Genomic DNA, 19,737 nt, shown 5'->3' on the forward strand with positions numbered 1-19,737 from the left:
GTCATAAATTGTCTAATAAAATACGAGTAGATTCATGGAATTATGTCAAAAAAATTCCCTTCATTTCCAAACGCAACAATACTTAAAAAAAAAAATTATAATAAGTTTCTTATTAACTTAACAGAATGAAAGGTCGCAAACGCTTCGAATACGAACAAGCATTAATTTTCATATATTATAATATTCGATTGCCGCGCAACACAAAAATTAATGTTAAATTAGTTTTCGCCAGCAACTTCGCCCGCGTTTGAGGGAGAATGGGATGGTGCAGGTGTTAGGTTAGATTCGTTAGTTAGTTTCGGAGTCGGAGTAGTAGTAGTAGTAGTGTAGTAGTCGGTTAGTAGTCGGAGTAGTTAGCGTAACAAACAAATAAATAAACAAACTGACATTCGCATTTATAATATTAGTTTAAAATTGCTCTTGAATTTGTACTAATGTAATGTCCATTGCTTTAATTTAAGATTATTGTTGCATAGTAAATACTCGGAATAATTGGGTAAATATTTAAATGCCACTTCATGGTCTCTTTATACTTTTTTGTTGTGACCGGAAAATTTGAAAAGCCACAAGGCAAAGTTTAATATTAATTGAAAGAAGTTAAATTTATTTATTAATATAAACATTGACACTGGAATTATATTACTAGATACATTCTTCTTTTTCTTCGAGTGCCACTCCGACTAGCGAAGGTTGGCAGTCAGCTTTAAATACTCCTTCTTGTTCTTCGTGAGGCGAAAGAGTTCGGCAGCACTCGCGATTCCCGTCCATTCACGGATGTTGCACAGCCAAGACTTTTTTCTGCGCCCAACAGCTTTCCGGCAACTTTTCCCCTCATAATCAGTTGCAAAAGTTCATATCTTATACTAGATACATTAAGAGACATAATTAGATGAATATAATTAAAATGTAACATTTTAAGTATTAGTTAATCTACTTCCAAAATGGTAAATGTTGTCCTCAACAAAATACCATATTATAACTATCATTACGAAGAAACGACGAGTAAAGATGTAATTCTTAATTAATTGAAAAACTAGATGCTGCACATTCCGCTTGCCCCATTCGTGTACTCCTTAATATTATATTGTTGCCGTAGTTATAAATTAATAGTTATGTGAATGATATTTGAGAAACTATTAACAGAATTATCTTACTAATTTAGATACCTACCAAACAAATACTACAAGCTGTTACTAAATACCGATATATCAATCGACTAAAGACTAATCAATAAAAAAAAATCTACAAGTCCAACAAAGATCTAAAAAGAAAAGAACTGAAGATGTGAAGATAAAACGCTAAGGGTTGAAAAATATGAAGGCGTTTTAGTTTGTATTAGGCATACCTTCTCACCATTACATGACGCCTGTAATAGAACATTATCAACGGGAAGAGCAAGTTACCAACTTGTTAACTTTATCTACTTCCACTTTTGCCTATTCAAAGTTTGATTAGAAAAAAACTATATCTGACAAAACAATTGTGACAGCTGACACTTTTTAATTTTTTTAAATAAAAAATGAGAATATGATACATATATAACCTTATAGCTAGTTCACTACATATTTACAAACTACTCGTTTATTCCATTGATGTATGTTTATATTTTTACTTACATTTTCTAATGTTTTTAATTATATTAATCCATAATCATTAATTTTTAATTAATATCTGTCATATTACGATTTCCTGAATTCTACATGACATACTTATCTACCAAATGAAATTATACAATAATACATTTTTTTATATCCTGGGACATTATTCACACACGGCCATCTGATCCCAAACAAAGTAGAGCTTGTACTATCGAAACCAGACAATTGATATAATTTATATACTACTTTTCTTATGTAAATACATACTTATATAGATAATTACACCCAGACTCGGGACAAACAGACAAGTTCATGCACACAAATGTCTGTCCTGGGTGGGAATCGAACCCACAACCTTCGGCGTGAAAGGTAAGTATCTACCAACCACGTCAACCGGTCCGTCAAATTTTGAAATTTCATTAAGTAGATTATTATAATGTTAATAAGTAAAATTGTATTTAATAAAAGAAGATCGCTTTACGACGATGACGCTACAGTACTTATTCTAACTAATACAGTTAATTTTATATACTAAAGAGGAGCGTCTTCTATTTAAAGTAAGATTATAGTGTCCATACACGACGACCCCCACACGACTTGGTAAACCCTTATATTTCAACTATTCTTTTCTATGATAATAAAGTAGTAGTGAACTACATTTAATCATACTTAAAATAATTTTAGCAAATCACAAATAGAAGCAAAAAACTAAAATATTTAGATATCTCTAGAAGCAACCTGATTGTTCATCAGTTATAAAGCACTGTCGTTTATACGGTGTATAGTAAGACAATGACGAAATATTTTAGATAAATATTGATTGAATTGAAATTTTGAAAAATATATAATTCGACAAATTCAACGATATGAAACAATCAGACTGCTTCTAATTTTATATTTACAGAGAAATCTACTCATATTATACATAATTAATTTTGTCCATATTTGTCTTATTCTTATCATTATCAATTATTATATATTACGTAAAAATATTTTGGATTATATAAAACAAAACATTTATAACCAAACTAAGTACCGCGTCAAAAAGTTATAGTTGATTATATTGTGCAAAGAATATTCGTAGCTGATATTTATTATTAATATAGAAAAAAATTAACTGGGTTTTCTAATTGTCATATTTTACATAATAACCCTTTTATAATAATTAATGTAACGCAGTTTCAACGATGATCATTCGCTTAAAATTAAATTAGTTGATAGCTTTGACCATCGTTTTGGAAACACGAGGTAAGCCTGTATAAGAAATACGTTTCGAATTGGAAAACCTTAAATGACTTACATAAGAACATTTAGTTTTATTATTCTACTAATAATAACCATTATATAGAAAGACATAAGTATAATGTTTTTAAATTAATTTAAAAAAATATATGTACGAGTATATATAAATATCAAAAAATTAGATTTCCTTCAAGTCTGGTAATAATAAAAAAAAACAGAGAGTTAATAAACTTCGTCTTTAACGCTTGGAACTGTTCCATCTGAAAAATATAATAATCATTATTAAGTATAGAATATATATTTATGAAAGATAAATTGTGGCAAAAATATTAAGAAATTGATGTATAATGCTAAAAAAAAATTACTTCTTTCTTTTTATCTGCGTAACAGCCGCTGAACACCTAAAACATAGCAGACTTATCGCGGCGTGTTGCCGAGGATCCTGAAAACATATTATAAGTCATTTCCTTGTTTACAATTTCCAATAAGATATGAATATTAAAATCAGAATTCAGATCATAATTCGAATTTCCATTTTAATTTTAATTTATTAATTATATTTGAGTATCCACAGGTGTTTTATTACCTTTATTTTTCGGAATCTTGCGTTCATAGCTTTGGATGTTTTTGGATTTATACATCAATTCCATCCTCTGTAAAATATTACATAATTATTACTATTATAGAAAATATTATATATTCATAGTAGTTAATTCAAATTATAAAAATATTTTAGAATTTTTTGTCATTAGTATATATATATTTATTAATTACCTTACGATCTATTTTATGATGTTCAAGACGTGTATCGATCGCTCCTGAAAAATTATTATGGAAATTATTAACATTATTAAATTATATAACATTTCATTTGATTGTATACAAATTTTAATAGATATGAATTTTAATGAAATGAAATTTAAAATTAAATTTCTCGAGTAAAATCTCAAGCTATTAATTACCTATCTTTTTTTGAGCCATTCGCTTAGCAAAAGCATAGTCTTCAGACGGGTCTTTGTCGTTCACCTGGAAAACATGATGACCAATTTAGAAAATATGTTCATGGTATATAAAATTAATCGTAACCAAAAATCTTATTTAATTACCTCATCCTTATTGCATATCTTACAAAAGTACTTATGACGACATTTGCTTCCATCGTGCACTTTACGCGCGTAGACGCGATGTGGTCGTTGTCCTGGAAAATATATATGACATCTCATTTTATTGCATGTAACTTTTTATAAAAAAAGTACTTTATTTTAGTAACTCAACAATATGTGACAAAATTTAAGAAGGAACATTATTGTTACAGTAGGAGAACTGTCACAACACTCGTTTTTCCATTAAAACAATTTAATTTTAGTACTATAATTAATGGCAATAAGAAATGAAAATACATAAAACAATAACAAAAGAAAACCTGTTATATTCGTTTGGATGCGTATGTTTGGTGTTTTAATAGGTCCTCCTTCTTTATCATTGGTTTTCTCTGGTTTATCTGGAGCGCCCATTGTTAGCTCTGAAAGAAGATTTTATAGCTTTAGTTTCTTAATTTTTTTGTATTTGTATATTATATATGCTGTTTATTTACCTAATTTGATCTTATTTGTGCAATCGTGAAGACCAGCCATATCGTCCTTACAAGCAATGTTCAAACTTAAGATCTGAATACAAAAACAAATATTTATTTCTTATGTCTGGAGAACTTAATCAGTATTATGTGTTATCAAAAAACAGACATCATTTAATTCCTGTTCAGAATTCTTCATGGCTTCACATACTTTATGATATCGGTATTGCTCGTTGTTGAACATTTTATTAATTAAGAATATCTTTTATTACACGTTGTATACCAACTTGTCTATAAATCTCGTGACCTGAAAACAAAATGAATATCAGTTAATTGTTGCAAAGGAATTGTATCAATTAACTAATTAAAATTCAACATATTCTCTAATGGACACCGAACGATTCAAACAAAAAGTTAGCATTAAGGTTTATTTCGCCGCACCAGAACTAAGTACCAGCTGTAATTCTAATGTCAACCAAAAAACACGATAAAATAAAATAAGTTAAATAAGGAAAATATTTAAATTTATAATTGAGTATGTTTCTTTGTCTTTGAAACAACGGTTCAAATCAACTGAACTAGTAGAACTTCACATGCGCATTGCAGTCAGACAAAGTTCACAGGCATAGCTATCTGATGTATAGGTAATTTGCACCCCTTCCTTTGGGCATCTCGGACAACTTCAACTGCGCATACTCCCACTTCCTCCCACTGGTAAAGGGGTGAAGAGTATGAGAAAATCATTAACTATTTATTACAAGCATCAATCGCATCAGCAATACGGTTTTTTGCATTACTTAAAATAACATATTAGCTTGCGTCAGATCCATGTTATTTAAGTAAAAAATAATAAAAACAATAATGAATGCATCGCTCTTTTGCGTATAAATACTTTTGTATTATAAAATATTCATTCGAGTATTATATTTTATCACGGTCGCCTTATGAGCAAATAAAAAAAAAACAAATAATATTTTTTTGTATACTTACGTAATTAAATTCGGTTTATTGACACACTATTAAATTATAATATTAAATTAATTCACTGATTCTATGTTCAAAATCTCAATTAAATAACATACGTCACTCTAGACTGAATTCCGGAGGTAGACTGCCTGGATTTCCAGGGCCAGCTAGGTTCTGATCGGCTTGCGCATGTCCGAGCTTTTTTAGAATCAATGTTAGCCCAGTCTGGAACCATGGTCTCTGGAACTCGTCTGATGAAATGGTTCGGAATGAGGATTCTACCCAGAAGAATCGGCAAAAAATAGTACTTATTCTTTTTCGACAATTAAGTCAAAATGGAAAATAAATAAAAATTAACTATCTTGGCAATTTTTTTATCAATTCATTTATACTTACTAATATTATAAATGTAAATGTAACTCTGTATGTCTGTCACGCTTTCACAGCACAAATTTGGTAGGAAGGAATTTTACAGTAACAGCCTGCGAATGTCCCACTGCTGAGCTAAGGCCTCCTCTCCCTTTTTGAGGAGAGGGTTTGGAGCTTATTCCACCGCGCTGCTCCAATGCGGGTTGGTGGAATACACATGTCTAATTTCAATGAAATTAGACACATGCAGGTTTCCTCACGATGTTTTCCTTCACCGTCAAGCACGAGATGAATTATAATCACAAATTAAGCACATGATAATTCAGTGGTGCTTGCTCGGATTTTGAACCCACCATCGTCGGTTAAGATTCACGCGTTCTAACCACTAGGCCATCAAACCAAGGAATTTTAATCGGTTGATAAATAAAAAAGTTCTCAATTTAAAGAATCACGTCGAATATTTATTAGATTAACATGCTATAAAATAACTGTTCAGTTGAATTGGTTGAAACTTTAGCTACCTATTAATGATAGTCTGTAAAATGAGAGTGATTGAAAGTTAATAGGAACAAAATAACGTTAAAAACGTGGACGGACGTGTGGACGGTTTTAGAGATTTAAAATCTTCCAAAGTAAGTTGAGGTTGAGGTTTTAGAGATTTAAAATCTTCAAAAGAACATAACAAAAGGTCCATATGATCAATAGTACAATTAACAGGGCACAATTAAACCTCTGTCTATATTCGTTTGTAATAAATTTTGTCAGATTAGGGTAGTAGCTTATTAAAAAAAGCTGTACATATTACGGAAAAAATATAACAATATATGTATTTAATAAATATAGCTATTGGTCGCGGCTTTGATATAGTTAATCGGTAAGTATAGGTAAGGTATAAATGGTTGTATGGAAGTCTGTGATTTTGAAGTAAGAAGCACGAAATATCATTCTTGTTAAAAATATATATATTACGGCGTTTTTTTCATCAGTGAACTTACAGTGAGGAAAAATACACGGTACTTACGTTTTTATAAGCATGCCATAATTATAATAGACAGTTTTTATAGTTTGTACTTTGACATTACTTTTTATAATTTTGACATATTTCAACAGGTAGTTGAGTGGGTTGTTTATATATACTAATATTCATAGTTAAGTATTTGTTTTCGGTTTGTAAATAGCTTTGTAAGTCAAAGTTTATGGGTTGGGTATTTCGTTCCATCCATATTTCATATTTTTTTTATTGTTTTGTTAACTTTATAGTTAATCGGCTAGTTGATAATAAGTCCTTATTTTTAAATACACAGATTTACCCTTCAGTCTTAAAATGACACAATTTCTTATGAAGGTTTCGCTTGCAGTCACAATAAAAAAAACCCAGGGAAAGACATTTAAGTATATCGAAATAGATTTAGGAGAATTCTGTTTTTCTCATGGCCAATGGTTTGTTGCCCTATCTAGATTCGGGTGCGGCGAAAACCAATAAATACTAATACTAATATTCCACAAAAATAAAACTAAAAATGTTCTATATACTGAAATATTATAAGTCTGCTCTTATTAATTTCTGTTATACGCGGGTGAAAAGGCATAGCTAGTTTACAAATATTTTTAATGAACAAAGAGTTGTAAAATCTCTATTAAATGTAACTAGGCTTTTTCTATTGACCATATATCCGAAGTCATTAATTACGACATATTATGCATATGTTTTATTAAAATTCTATTCAATAATACTGCCTCGTATAAAAGATATATATACCTCGTATATTTTTTCTTTTTTAATTTTTAGTATATATCTTTATTTAGTTATTTGCTATTACAGTCAGTCATATTTATAATATATAGAATTGAAATAATAAAACAAAATACGATTTACCAAATCAATCATTATAAAATATTTATTTTTCTACGCTTATACATTAATGCTCACTCGTATAATATGAACGGTAAGGAAAATAAGCATTTTCATTTGAAAAGACAAAGGCTTTGAAAAGACGGTACTGATTAACTTATTTTGTAGTTTATTTTTGTATTGTAAAACTTGTTCGTATATTACTTAGTACATTTTTTAAGGTCTATTAACTTTTTTTATATTTTTATTTTTTTAAAACTAAGTTACACTATCTGTCTACCAATCGGATTTGTTATCCTTTCAGTACGTCGAAGGTCGACTGCAAGAGTTGCAACAACATTATAAATAAATAATCTATACGCGATAACATTTTACCTTTAAATTACAAAAGAGATTGATATAATCTTCAAACACGTGTAAAAATTATGCATTGACTGTTGACAATACTATGACATTGTTGACAATTAACATATCTTGATTTACAATCCATCCTTTATGTGTGAAGAATAACGCTTATCATAAATATATAATGCACATCCTTGGTTACGGCTATGGAAAATGCCACACCCTGTCCGTTAGCGAATGACCTCTCCCGGATTTCAAATAAATTAATACAGCTACCCACGCCTCCCTTGTCTAGTCTAGCTAGCAATACCTTCTCCTTAGAAACACGTTGATTATTTTTATTTAATCTGCGCGTATCACGTGGCGCACCTCCCCAAGCTGGAGAGAGAGAGACGAGCTTATGTGCAATTGCATAGAAATTTCGAATACGAGTGCAGACATCGATTTCAGTGTCCTATTACTACCTATTGCATCCCCCTATTTGGGTATAGAGAAAGGAGGTGGAGGGTGGTGAAATCTGGTTCTGGTTTCACCACCCTCCACCGACCTCCATTGCTCGTTGCCTACGTGATGCACCTACGCAAAACAGCTAAAATCAATACGTCACAGGCTGCTATGCACTGATTTATGTCGGTAATAGAGAACAAAGAAAACTCAAAATTTCTATTCAGAACACGTTTTAAGCATTCTTTTTCTTATTTAATTCAATTACATAATGTACTGCATTTACATAATTAAAAAAAAGTGATATACCAAAATATGTTGAATATATTAACGACGAAATTAATATATGTACGACACATATTCTTTGCTTAATCGCAAGCAGCTTAAAAAATATATTTTAAAACCTACCATAGTATGCAATTTTAGAACACTTTTGCTTCACCTAACTAATGGGAACTAATATAATATTAATGTCCTCCTTTTTATATTATAGGAAGACGAACGAGCAGATGGTAATGGTATGGTATAGTGGTGGCCACCTGATGGTATGTGGTCATCTCCACCCATAGAAACTGGCGCCGTAAGAAATATTAACCATTCCTTAGATTCCCAATGCACCACAAATTTTGAGCACTAAGATGATAAGTGCCTTGGGCCTGTTGTTATATTAGCTCATTCCAACAACACGCGAAATACAACAATACTTGATAAAGAATATGTGATAATATGCGATGATGATACGGGTGGGACCTACCAAGTTATTTTTTAGTGGTGGTAGGGCTTTATGTTCACTGCTGGACATAAGCCTCTTCTTGGCTTAAGGATAATTTTTTAAAGGTTATTCAACCACAGTGCTCCGATTAACGGTTGGTGCATACACATGATTTAGAATATAATTCGACGAATACAGGATTTCTCCTGATATTATCATTATCGTTATCACGAGGTGCCTCAGTTGCGGATTTAAACTACAAGAAAAAGATGACTTAAAAAAAATGAAACTATTGAAGAATTACAAATCCAATGATAATCTTGGATTGTCAAAGCTTAATCATTAATCAAAACGTATCTCGTTTACGACTACTTAGATTTAAAAATCTTTATTCTCAATAAGAATACATGGGTATTTCATTGAGAGCAGAGTTTTACAAAGTTTTAATTTTCATTCGCCATGCAAATACATATATTATATTTATATATTAAGGAATATAACAACTCAAATATAAATATAAATATACACACATATACTCCAATTGATTTGCGTGTGATATATTCTACTTGTATATTTAATAAATTGAATTGATCGAATAATTAATTATAAGTTAAAAATAGAGTTACAATAATATTTACATGTGTATCTAATTGAGGTTACGCAAACAATGCTCATTGTCGAATCTAAAAATTCTTACACACACATACACATTCAACCGCATAAAATAGAAAGAGACAGTAAGAAAGAAAGAGAGGAAACTTCGCTTCGAGGGGGCATAATGCTTTTTTATTACATGACGACTTCTGCCAGTTCACTCTACTGTAAGACGCGTAAAAGAACTTCGTTCGAATAAATATAAGCAACGAAAAAAATATGCAGGGTGTGTGGGCGAATAGATCGATTGGTTATTGTTATACTCTATTGATTAAAAAAATCACGGGACAAAATCCTTACTTAGCCCGTACGAAGTTAGGACGGGCAGCTAGTTACTCGCTGATAACATAGATTTCTGTAGGTGAAAGAATTTTTAAAATCAGTACAGCTGTTTTTGAGTTTATTCATCACAAAAAAACATACAAAACATCAAATCAAATCATATAATAAGAGTATCGATATAGATTACGTGCGAGCGCAGCCGCGGACAATAGCTAGTTCATCAATATAAACATCATGAAATCGGTTACTATAGCAACGGTTACTAAGACAACTGTTACTGATGTTAGGTATGGGCTCTCCTACACAGAGAGAGAGAGTGGTAATATGTGATAAATCCGTTTTGAATAGAGATTAAACAAAATCCGTTCTTAGTGAGCGTCTACGTCGTGGAACGTCATCTTTAAATTTCAAGCCAATCCGGTGGATAGTTTAGGAGATCTCGCGATGAATAGTATTTCACTTATGTAGGTATATAGATTCTGTATTTTGTATTTCGTTAGAAGTATGTATATGGAGTTTTTAAGCGAATACGACCGTTCTAGCTCAAAACAAAAATAAAAAAAATTGCTAACCGTTTGGGTCAAGGTCAGGTCAATCAAGGAACACAAATAGTAAATTTCAAGCAGATCAGACAATTTTTTTATTTTTATACTAATATTTCCAATCCCTTTCTCCCGTTTGGGGTTGAGTTTCAAGAAATAACGAACTACATTTACTTTTTCTCAGAAGCTTTACTATTAAATATCATTCTTCTCACATAATAAATGACGTAGTCCCCACTTCAACACACACACATTCAACCCCCATTGTACCCTCTTAGGGAGTAGATTATCAAAAACGCTGAAATACATATTATAGCTTTAAAAAGTGTTAGTGAGTGTTTACATACATCATAAAATGTATAAATAGCAAAAAAAATAATTTCAAGTTTCTAACCCCTGTAGTTTATGCGTTTATGAATCAGTCAGGAAAAGTCATTATATGTGTATATGACAACAAAAGTACGTATGTTTTTATAACATTTGATAGACTCAACCAATTTTGATGAAATAACTGATTTCAATTTATAATTTTTAGCCCTTTCAAAGAATAGCCTGAACAAACAGACATATAGACGGACAAAAATTAAGAAAATGATTGTTTTGGTTTTGGTACATCGCAAATAGCCATATAAACTTTAAAAGATGCAGTTATTTTGAAATCACAGACTGACCCTTCAATTATATATATATATATATATACATAGAGTATAGATTTGAACAAAAACAGTTATTGTGATTTAACTATAATAGTTATATGTATAGCCTCGCGGACTTACTACTTACTACTACTACAAACATGCAATTGATTACTTTAGGCATAAGAGTTTTCGCAGAACACGCCAAATAATGTCTTTATACAAAAAGTAATACCTTGTGTTACATTATTTTAATTTTCGTAGGGATCTCAAATTAAAAAAATAAATAAAATATAGCCATTGAAATTTAGCTTTCTGTATGTGAAAGAATTTTTGAAATCGGCCTAGTAATTTTTGAGTTTATCCAAAAAAATTTTGTTTTTTTTGAGTAACAACACTACGACTACTTTTTCTGTTCATGTAATTGCGACGCTAGTTTCCTCAAAATCTATTAATTGGGTGCGTCGGCCGCGTGTTTTACAGAGCCTGAAGACTTTCTTAAAGACGTTTTTAAAGACCATAAAGATATTCTAGTAAATATGAAATGATATTAATTGTAAATGGTGTACCGTAACCATAACAGCCTGTGAATGTCCCACTGCTGGGCTAAAGGCCTCCTCTCCTCTTATTGAGGAGAAGGTTTGGAGCTTATTCCACCACGCTGCTCCAATGCGGGTTGGTGGAATACACATGTGGCAGAATGTGAAATTAGACACATGCAGGTTTCCTCACGATGTTTTCCTTCACCGTAAAGCACGAGATGAATTATAATCACAAATTAAGCACATGAAAATTCAGTGGTGCTTGCCCGGGTTTGAACCCATGATCATCGGTTAAAATTCACATATTCTTACCACTGGGCCATCTCGGCTGTTACATGGTGTACACTGGAAGCAAATTGTAACCAGTTTTTATATAACTGAAGAGTTTGCTTTGTTACAAAATATTTAACTTTTAAATATTTATTTATATTTTAACATTTTTAAGAAAATATGCATTATAACAAAGTATGATCGTGAATTACATAATTGGATTTGAAATTTTAAAATTATATTTTTAAAATTTGGAATATAAAATTAGTTAGAAAGTAGAATATAGAAAATATGAATATTAAAAAAAAAAATAAGATGATTGATGCAAAGATGAATTATTTGTTGTTGGGAAGTTTCACACGGTCACACTGGTGATGAGGGGTGAGATGCTAACCTTATGATTGTGGAAGTCGACTGGGACTGTGGTGGTTGGGAAGTCTCACACGGTCACAATATGTGATGAAGGGTGAGGTGCTAACCTTTGTAGTCAATGCTCGCATAATCATTAATGAGGGGTGTGGTGCCAACTTATAAATAGTGGAGGAGGAGGAGCTTGCGGACAAACTTAATAGTCAGAATGGCCGAATGTTATAGATACTTATTTATGTACTTCAAATAATATGTTTAATAAATACATATTTTTATACTGTATTTGATTTAATAAAAATATAATTGGTTTCAGAACGTCATTGGTATTGTTTGGTAAAAAAGTTAAAAAAATAGTTTTCCCGCGCATATATAAAAAAAGGGGAACTGAACGATTGTCATCTAATTAACAATATATGATATTTTGTTTTAATTAAATTTAAAATATCTCATAGTTATTTTATTAAAGATATTAAAATTAGCAAATAATAAAATTTATTACTTCTACTGGTGTATTTATTAAATTATATATAAAAACTGTTATCTAATTAAATGGTTATCTAATTATCATGAAAACAAATAATATTATGTTTCAGTTTTAAAAGTAGATCTTAAAAAATCTTTAATTTAAATATATGTAAGCTTTGTAAAAATAGTTAATCAAGGCAATCTAAGATTGTTTGTTTGTGTATAGGTGATTGTTGTTAGTGCTGACTACATTTGTTCTATGTGTGGTATTTTGTTCTAGAAGTATGTTTTATATATTATAATATAAGAATGATGAATTATTATATTATAGAACTAAGATAGGTATGAATAGTTTTTGTATCATAATGAATAATATATAAATAGTATGAAAAAATGCTGTAATCACTTGTTATCATATTTGCAAATTATATGAAATTATGGTTGTTTAAATATTTATTAGAAATGAATGAAACAACGAAACATTTTTTTTTTATTTTTATTTTGTCATTATTTATGTAAATATTACCGAAGCAAGCGATGACATTTATATAATTATCCTTAAATTTAACTTAAATACGCGCGTCTACGTTTGGCTTCAGAAATAGTACCATCTTTTTATGCGCATATTGTACTATCATAAATGTCTGTCAAATTAAAACTAAAAACTCCCGCCATCCGCCCGGTGCTGAAGAAGCAGGCAGGAGAGAACCTTTAAAAAATTAATGTTAATATACAACACGATCACATTTTAATTAGTAAAATAAATTGAAATAAAAGATTAAAATACCTTCTTAACACTTTGGGAGTATTTGTTGCACCATCTTCGCCACGCCCAGCAGCTGCGCAGCTACACACCCCTCCCCCTCCTTGCCTCAGACTGAAGGAGGGGGAGGTGTTAGCTTGAAATCAATAACATTTTTTATAAATGTTGATAATTAAATATTCAGGACATAATATATATTTTTTATTAAACATAAAAATAGGTTTCAAGCCTTCTTTAAAAATAATATACGAAACTCTACTATAACTATCTCACTAACGAATATAACAAGTTTGAAGAATTACAAGGCAAGATATTTTTATCACAAAATAAATGAAATAAAATTATTTATAAAAAAACGTAATGTAAACGTATTCAAAAAGATGTATACTTACGATTTTTATATGAACAGCTACAGAAATATTGCTTGTATACACGTTCTTAATTAAATAGATGAAAAACTATTATATAGTTATTTTAAAAATTAAATAATCATATAAAATTTTAAAAAATAATATAAAAAAAGGTGTTAACCACAACAAAACAAAAACCAGAATGAATTTATTCCCGGGTACAGTGTGGGCTAGAAACAGGCAACTTTGCGCATGCGTAGGTTCAATCAATACACAGTTACTATGGCAACATCTACACGCTACGATGTTCGAAAACAAAAATTTAACTTAACTAACCTCAAAATACTAGGTTAGGAATAACGCGTAGACCTCTACTGGAAATAATTCGGAATTTGACTGCCTCGTTGGTCTAGTGGCTTGATGCAAGGCTGCAGTTCCGGAGGTCCTGGGTTCAATTCCCAGGTCGGGCCAATAAAAAGTTATTGTTTTTCTGTCAGAAAATTCTCAGTAGCAGCTCGGAGTCTGGAAGTTGGAAGTGTGTACACTCTCGTGCCTCGGAAAGCACGTAAAGCCGTTGGTCCTGCGCTTGAACTTTTTCCAGTCGTGTCGGATTGCCGCCCCCATCGGATTATGAGAGTTAGGAAATAGAAAGTGCATCTGTGTTTGCGCACACACTTGTGTACGCAATATCTAATGCGTAGTTGGCTGATCCCTCTTGAGATTGGCCGCCGTGGCCGAAATCGCTCTGGAGGAAAATAATGCGCATAAAGCTAAACATTGGTATAGGTCTTAAATATACAAAAGATTTTTTAAAGTTTTAGCATCTCCGGCAAAAAATAGTCATGATTCATATTATGTATAGGCTCAACATTTAGGGATGCTTAAAAGAATAAGCATTGATTTTTCCTCAGTCTGTGTAATACACTTTTTTTTCTGAGAATCACAATTCCTAAGATATCTTATTAAATGAAACAAAGTTGAAATGTATCCGCTTGCGTAATTTAGAACAGCGAACTTGAAAAATTAAGGATTTTCATACTCATTACTCATACTTCATCACTATCTTAGCGATAAATTAAAAAAAATCTTTCTTAGACCTAACATGTAACCTAACATATAAAAAAACAACATTTTCATGATGCTAGTAATTTGCGTTGATATGTACGCCAGTCAATCAGTTATTCTTTTGTTATATACAAAATAGGTATATTATTGGGAATATATTGTGTAAATTTTGGGTACACGATACATAAAATCAAGTATATTATCTGATATTTCGGAATCGATGCAAAATATTCTGCAAGTATTAATCAATTAAATGCAAAGATTACAATTCTTATCATGTAATAAGTTACTAATCAGTAGTATTTATTTGAAATCTTATAATATATAAATAAAACGTTCACATGCCAAGTCCTTCACCTACCTACTCCACCTGAAAAACTAGACTTCCTGAAAACTCTGAATTATACTTAGTGTTGAACACTACCTCTTCTGAAACATTGAAAACAAAGACGTAAAATTGTCAAAATGTTTTGCTATAATTTATAATACTAATCCCATCCTATCTGTGAAGCCAATATCAAATACTCGTACGTATGACAAGTAAATAGAGAATTACTTATAATGGAAATAAATTAGAACCCGACTATGGATAAACAGAAGAACTAACAAAAGGAGCGATAATTTCATCTTGTTCAAGAAATAAACCTACTAAAAATGTTCCTTGAAGGTCTAACATTAGCATTGATACCCTAGCTATAGTTAATGAAAAAGAACAAATTTACTAATTATTATAATTGTAGAAGCCCTTACTATAGAAAAGCTTCAAGTAAATTTAAATTTAATTCGAATAATAATATCTACTAAGAATTTAGATCTTTCTTAGATAAATCCTTCTTATTTAAGTTTAATAAGATAATTAAACAAAGATGTTAATAAAATAAATAAATTCTATCTATCTATAATTATATCTATCTATCTATTCAATATATATATATAAACAATAAACATAATCTAATAAGAGCAAAGTGTTTAAAAGTCTATCTGTTTTAAAATAGTTATAATTATTTCCCTATTAAATAAATAGCATTTTTAATAATAATAATAACGGATACTACCAATCTCATGTTATTTCTAAAAAAATATATCATTATTATTTTGAAATATTGCCTTAACATGTAATCCATCTAAGATTACATGTAACAGAAAGATTGACGCAACAAATGTGTTTTACAGTAAAAATTAGAGTCTTGTTTCTAGCATGTTTTCTCATAAATAAATATTTTATAAGTGAAGTAGTTAAGTTGAGGGTTGATATCTCTTTGAATATTAAGTAAGAATATTTATTTCTATAGTTTTATTCTTAACGTTCTTTGGCAGAAATTAACATATTATAATGACAATAAAACATATTATGTAATTAAAGCTATTAGAATAGTTAGATAGATATATTAATATTAAACTCAGAATCTTATATTGTTTTTACTGGTTATAGAGCTTTGTGCAAGCTCGTCTGGGTAGGTACCAATCACTCATCAGACATTCTACCGCAATACAATAGTACTTGGAATTGTTGTGTGTCGGTTTGAAGGGTGAGTGATCTAGTGTAATTATAGTCACAAGGGGCATAGCATGTTAGTTCCCAAGGTTGATAGCACATTGGCGATGTAAGTGATTATTAACATTTCTTACAATGTATTACACTTTTCTTACTAATAAAAAAATATTTGTAATAAAAGTGCTTAAAATAATTATTTATAGTTGTGATTAATGGATTGTATATATCAGTAATTGTATCTTAGTCCAGTTAAATTAAAGCTCAATAAAAAAAAATAGTTAAAGCGCAACAATCTATTAAATGATTTCGGTTACATAAATGAAACAGCGTACGTTACATTTTCTTCAATTTTTTTATTTTTTTTTGTCCCGATTACACAAGGACCATAAGCTACTGATTAAAATACTACGGAATTAGTAACATACAGTAATTATAGCCGGTTGTTTTGTTAAATATTTGCATATATGTAACAAACCAACATTGAGCTAACCTTAACTAGAATAATAATTAATGTTTAATCGCTTCATAGAGTTTTGATTTCAAACATTTATCGATAACGCATAACCATTAAATTAGGTACAAGGTCTTTAAAGTGTAAACTGCCCAATCGTCCTGATCTATAGGTACATTATACATAGTAACTTCCACTAGCACTAGCCGGTTGCTTTGTTAAATAAATGGCAATATATGTATATAACAAAGCAACATTAAAATTATCTTAATTACAATACGCGCGGTCTAAGTTGGCAGGTCTGAAATTAAGTGATGGAAAGATATCATAGAGAGACAAACTTCAGGTCCGGTATTTAGATTGCGCGTATTATACTAGTTACAAAGTCGCTTCAGAATTAAATAACTGCTTTATCTGAAAACTTCCAACACGTACGGGAACGTCCGTCAGGCGCCGAAGGTGTGGGCACCGAGGAACTAGACATAGAAAATATAATGTTAATAAAAAAAATAATTATGTACGGTAAATAAAAATTAATTAAAAAAAGTTTTTGTTTTTCCAATAATTAGTACATTAAAGGTTGAACAATTTTGAAATACCTTTAAAAATTGTGAGAAATATTTGATACGCCATGTTTGCCGCGTACAGCCACTGCGCAGTTTTATACCCACGCTCTCCTTATCTTAAGCCAAAGGAGAGCGAGGAAAGCCTGAAATCAACAAAAAATATTTTTAAGATAGTTATAATAAATTCGTACTCAGTTAAATATAAGACTATAAGGGTATTAAAAAGGTTATACGACTTCAAAATACTTTCAAAAATCATCAGAAATATTTGATACACCATGTTCGCCGCGTACAGCAACTGTGCAGCTTCACACCCTTCCCCCTTTTTATTTTAGACTATAAGGTGGGGGAGGGGAAATCCTGAAATAAATAAATCAAAATTTATAAAAGAAATTATTAAGAACTTAGTAAAATATAACTCTATGCTTGTTAATTGTTAATTATTAAAAATATAACAATATGAAACACAATTTTTCATCTATAACAAATTATCATATATATTGAATCAAAAATATTAGTACGATATTTGTGTTTTACAAAAGTAATACAATTTTAAAATACCCTAAGAAATCGTCTGAAGTATTTGTTACACTATCTCCGCCACGTACAGCAAACTCCGCAGCTTCACACCCCTCCCCCTCCTTATTAAGACCAAAGGAGGGGGAGGGAAAGTCTGAAATCAATGAATCGTAGATTTCAGAAAGTTTTACCAAACACTTTTTTCTTATAATTTATTTACACGACGTACACAGTAAACAGTACTTTTTATAATTTTATTGAATTTAAAAAGATAAACACATATTTAATCAATTACAAATGTCATGTTTTGTTTTATTCAACCACAAAACACAAATAAGATATTTAAAAAAAAAAGGTTAAATAAAATTTCCAATAAAATTTGTCACTTACGATTTTTTATAAAAACTGCTTAATAATTTTTTGCTTTTATACACTTTTTAAATTAAATAGATAAAAAGCTATGAATTTATAGACTTATATTTTAAACAATGCTCTCGGAATATTTAAAATAATTGTCCAAATCAACGAGTGAATAGTCTCAAAATAAGCACTAGAATGTCTAGATTCCCGGGCTCAGTATAAGCTAGAAACAGATAGCTTTGCGCATGCGTAGCTTCAATTCAATCGATGCCCTAAAGCTCATTTAACTGAACTGAACAAACCAGAGCAAGGCTAGTCAATTTGTTAGCTTCAGGAACCGCTTTTTAATGTATCAGACGACTGGAAACTACTTTTTTACAGGAACAATAAAGTAGATATTGGAGCTTTCTACGTTGCTGTGCTCACTTACATACAAATTGTGCAAGGCGTTAGATAGAGGGGTATGTAACCCACACTTTAAGTAGCCCTAAACTAATAATGCAATTGTAAAAAGTAGTCCCTAGCGATATAATCAATCTATTCGAATGCGAATGTAGCTATGTCAGCTACGACCGACGACAAACCGTAAGACCGATTTTGATGAACGTTGATACGAAATAAGCATGAAGAAATCATCAGAAAAGCTATAAGAGAAATAATTTAAGAGAATATTTATATTCAGATTTCCTTAAATTAAAAAAGGTAGATAAATATAATGTTTATATTTATACATTGTCTTTGATCAAACTATTTGTTGCAGGATAATAAGAAAAACATAGTTTGATTAAATGCTATATAACATGTCATCTTATTATAATTTTAAAATAAATTGATACGACAGTTAGTTAAAAAAATAGCATATTTATTTAATAGCTAGAAGCATTAAGCTTGCTTTTTGATTTTCAAAAATCTACTACCGGTTCGGGAAGAAACACCTCTGTAACTACAGGCAAAAGAGACATCTTACTTTCCAAGGCTGGTGGTGCATAGGCAATGTAATGGATGGGTACTATTTCAAATACTGACTCAAAAATATATAATTGTAATCCTGATAAATTTAACTGTAGATGAAAATTAACAATCCAAATTAACGCAAAATGAGACATAGTAGTAAAGTAGACATTAATACAAAGATGACATACTACATATAAAAAAATAATATTTAAGGCCGGAAACGCACCTGCAAGCCCTCGGGTGTTGCAGGTGTCCAGGGGCGGTGGTAGTCACTTTCTATCAAGTGAGCCTACTGCTCGTTTGCACCCATCGTTTGATTTAATGGAACACTATCTTTAATTTAAATCATCATCA

General features: G+C 30.5%; 1 protein-coding gene and 2 long non-coding RNA genes across 3 annotated transcripts; all 3 read right to left on the reverse strand.

Annotated features, from left to right (window-relative positions):
* Positions 1-3,000: 3,000 nt before the first annotated feature.
* On the reverse strand, positions 3,001-5,509 carry LOC126780417 (uncharacterized). Its single transcript, XM_050504892.1, has 10 exons — positions 5,404-5,509; positions 4,583-4,720; positions 4,435-4,507; positions 4,264-4,362; positions 3,947-4,038; positions 3,803-3,866; positions 3,615-3,658; positions 3,427-3,493; positions 3,206-3,282; positions 3,001-3,100 (listed from the first exon to the last, which is right to left on the reverse strand). Exons 2-9 carry the CDS (start codon positions 4,655-4,657, stop codon positions 3,242-3,244), a joined length of 555 nt encoding a protein of 184 aa, XP_050360849.1. The 5' UTR covers positions 4,658-4,720; positions 5,404-5,509; the 3' UTR covers positions 3,001-3,100; positions 3,206-3,241.
* Positions 5,510-13,381: 7,872 nt separating this feature from the next.
* Positions 13,382-14,136, reverse strand: LOC126780433 (uncharacterized). The gene is made up of 3 exons (XR_007670501.1): positions 14,016-14,136; positions 13,648-13,759; positions 13,382-13,569 (listed from the first exon to the last, which is right to left on the reverse strand). It is a non-coding gene; the product is annotated as an uncharacterized LOC126780433 (long non-coding RNA).
* A 2,747-nt stretch (positions 14,137-16,883) lies between these two features.
* On the reverse strand, positions 16,884-18,592 carry LOC126780431 (uncharacterized). The gene is made up of 5 exons (XR_007670499.1): positions 18,460-18,592; positions 18,112-18,223; positions 17,797-17,910; positions 17,584-17,693; positions 16,884-17,460 (listed from the first exon to the last, which is right to left on the reverse strand). It is a non-coding gene; the product is annotated as an uncharacterized LOC126780431 (long non-coding RNA).
* Positions 18,593-19,737: the final 1,145 nt, after the last annotated feature.

The sequence above is a fragment of the Nymphalis io genome, chromosome Z (genome assembly GCF_905147045.1).
Source record: "Nymphalis io chromosome Z, ilAglIoxx1.1, whole genome shotgun sequence".
Taxonomy (NCBI): domain Eukaryota; kingdom Metazoa; phylum Arthropoda; class Insecta; order Lepidoptera; family Nymphalidae; genus Nymphalis; species Nymphalis io.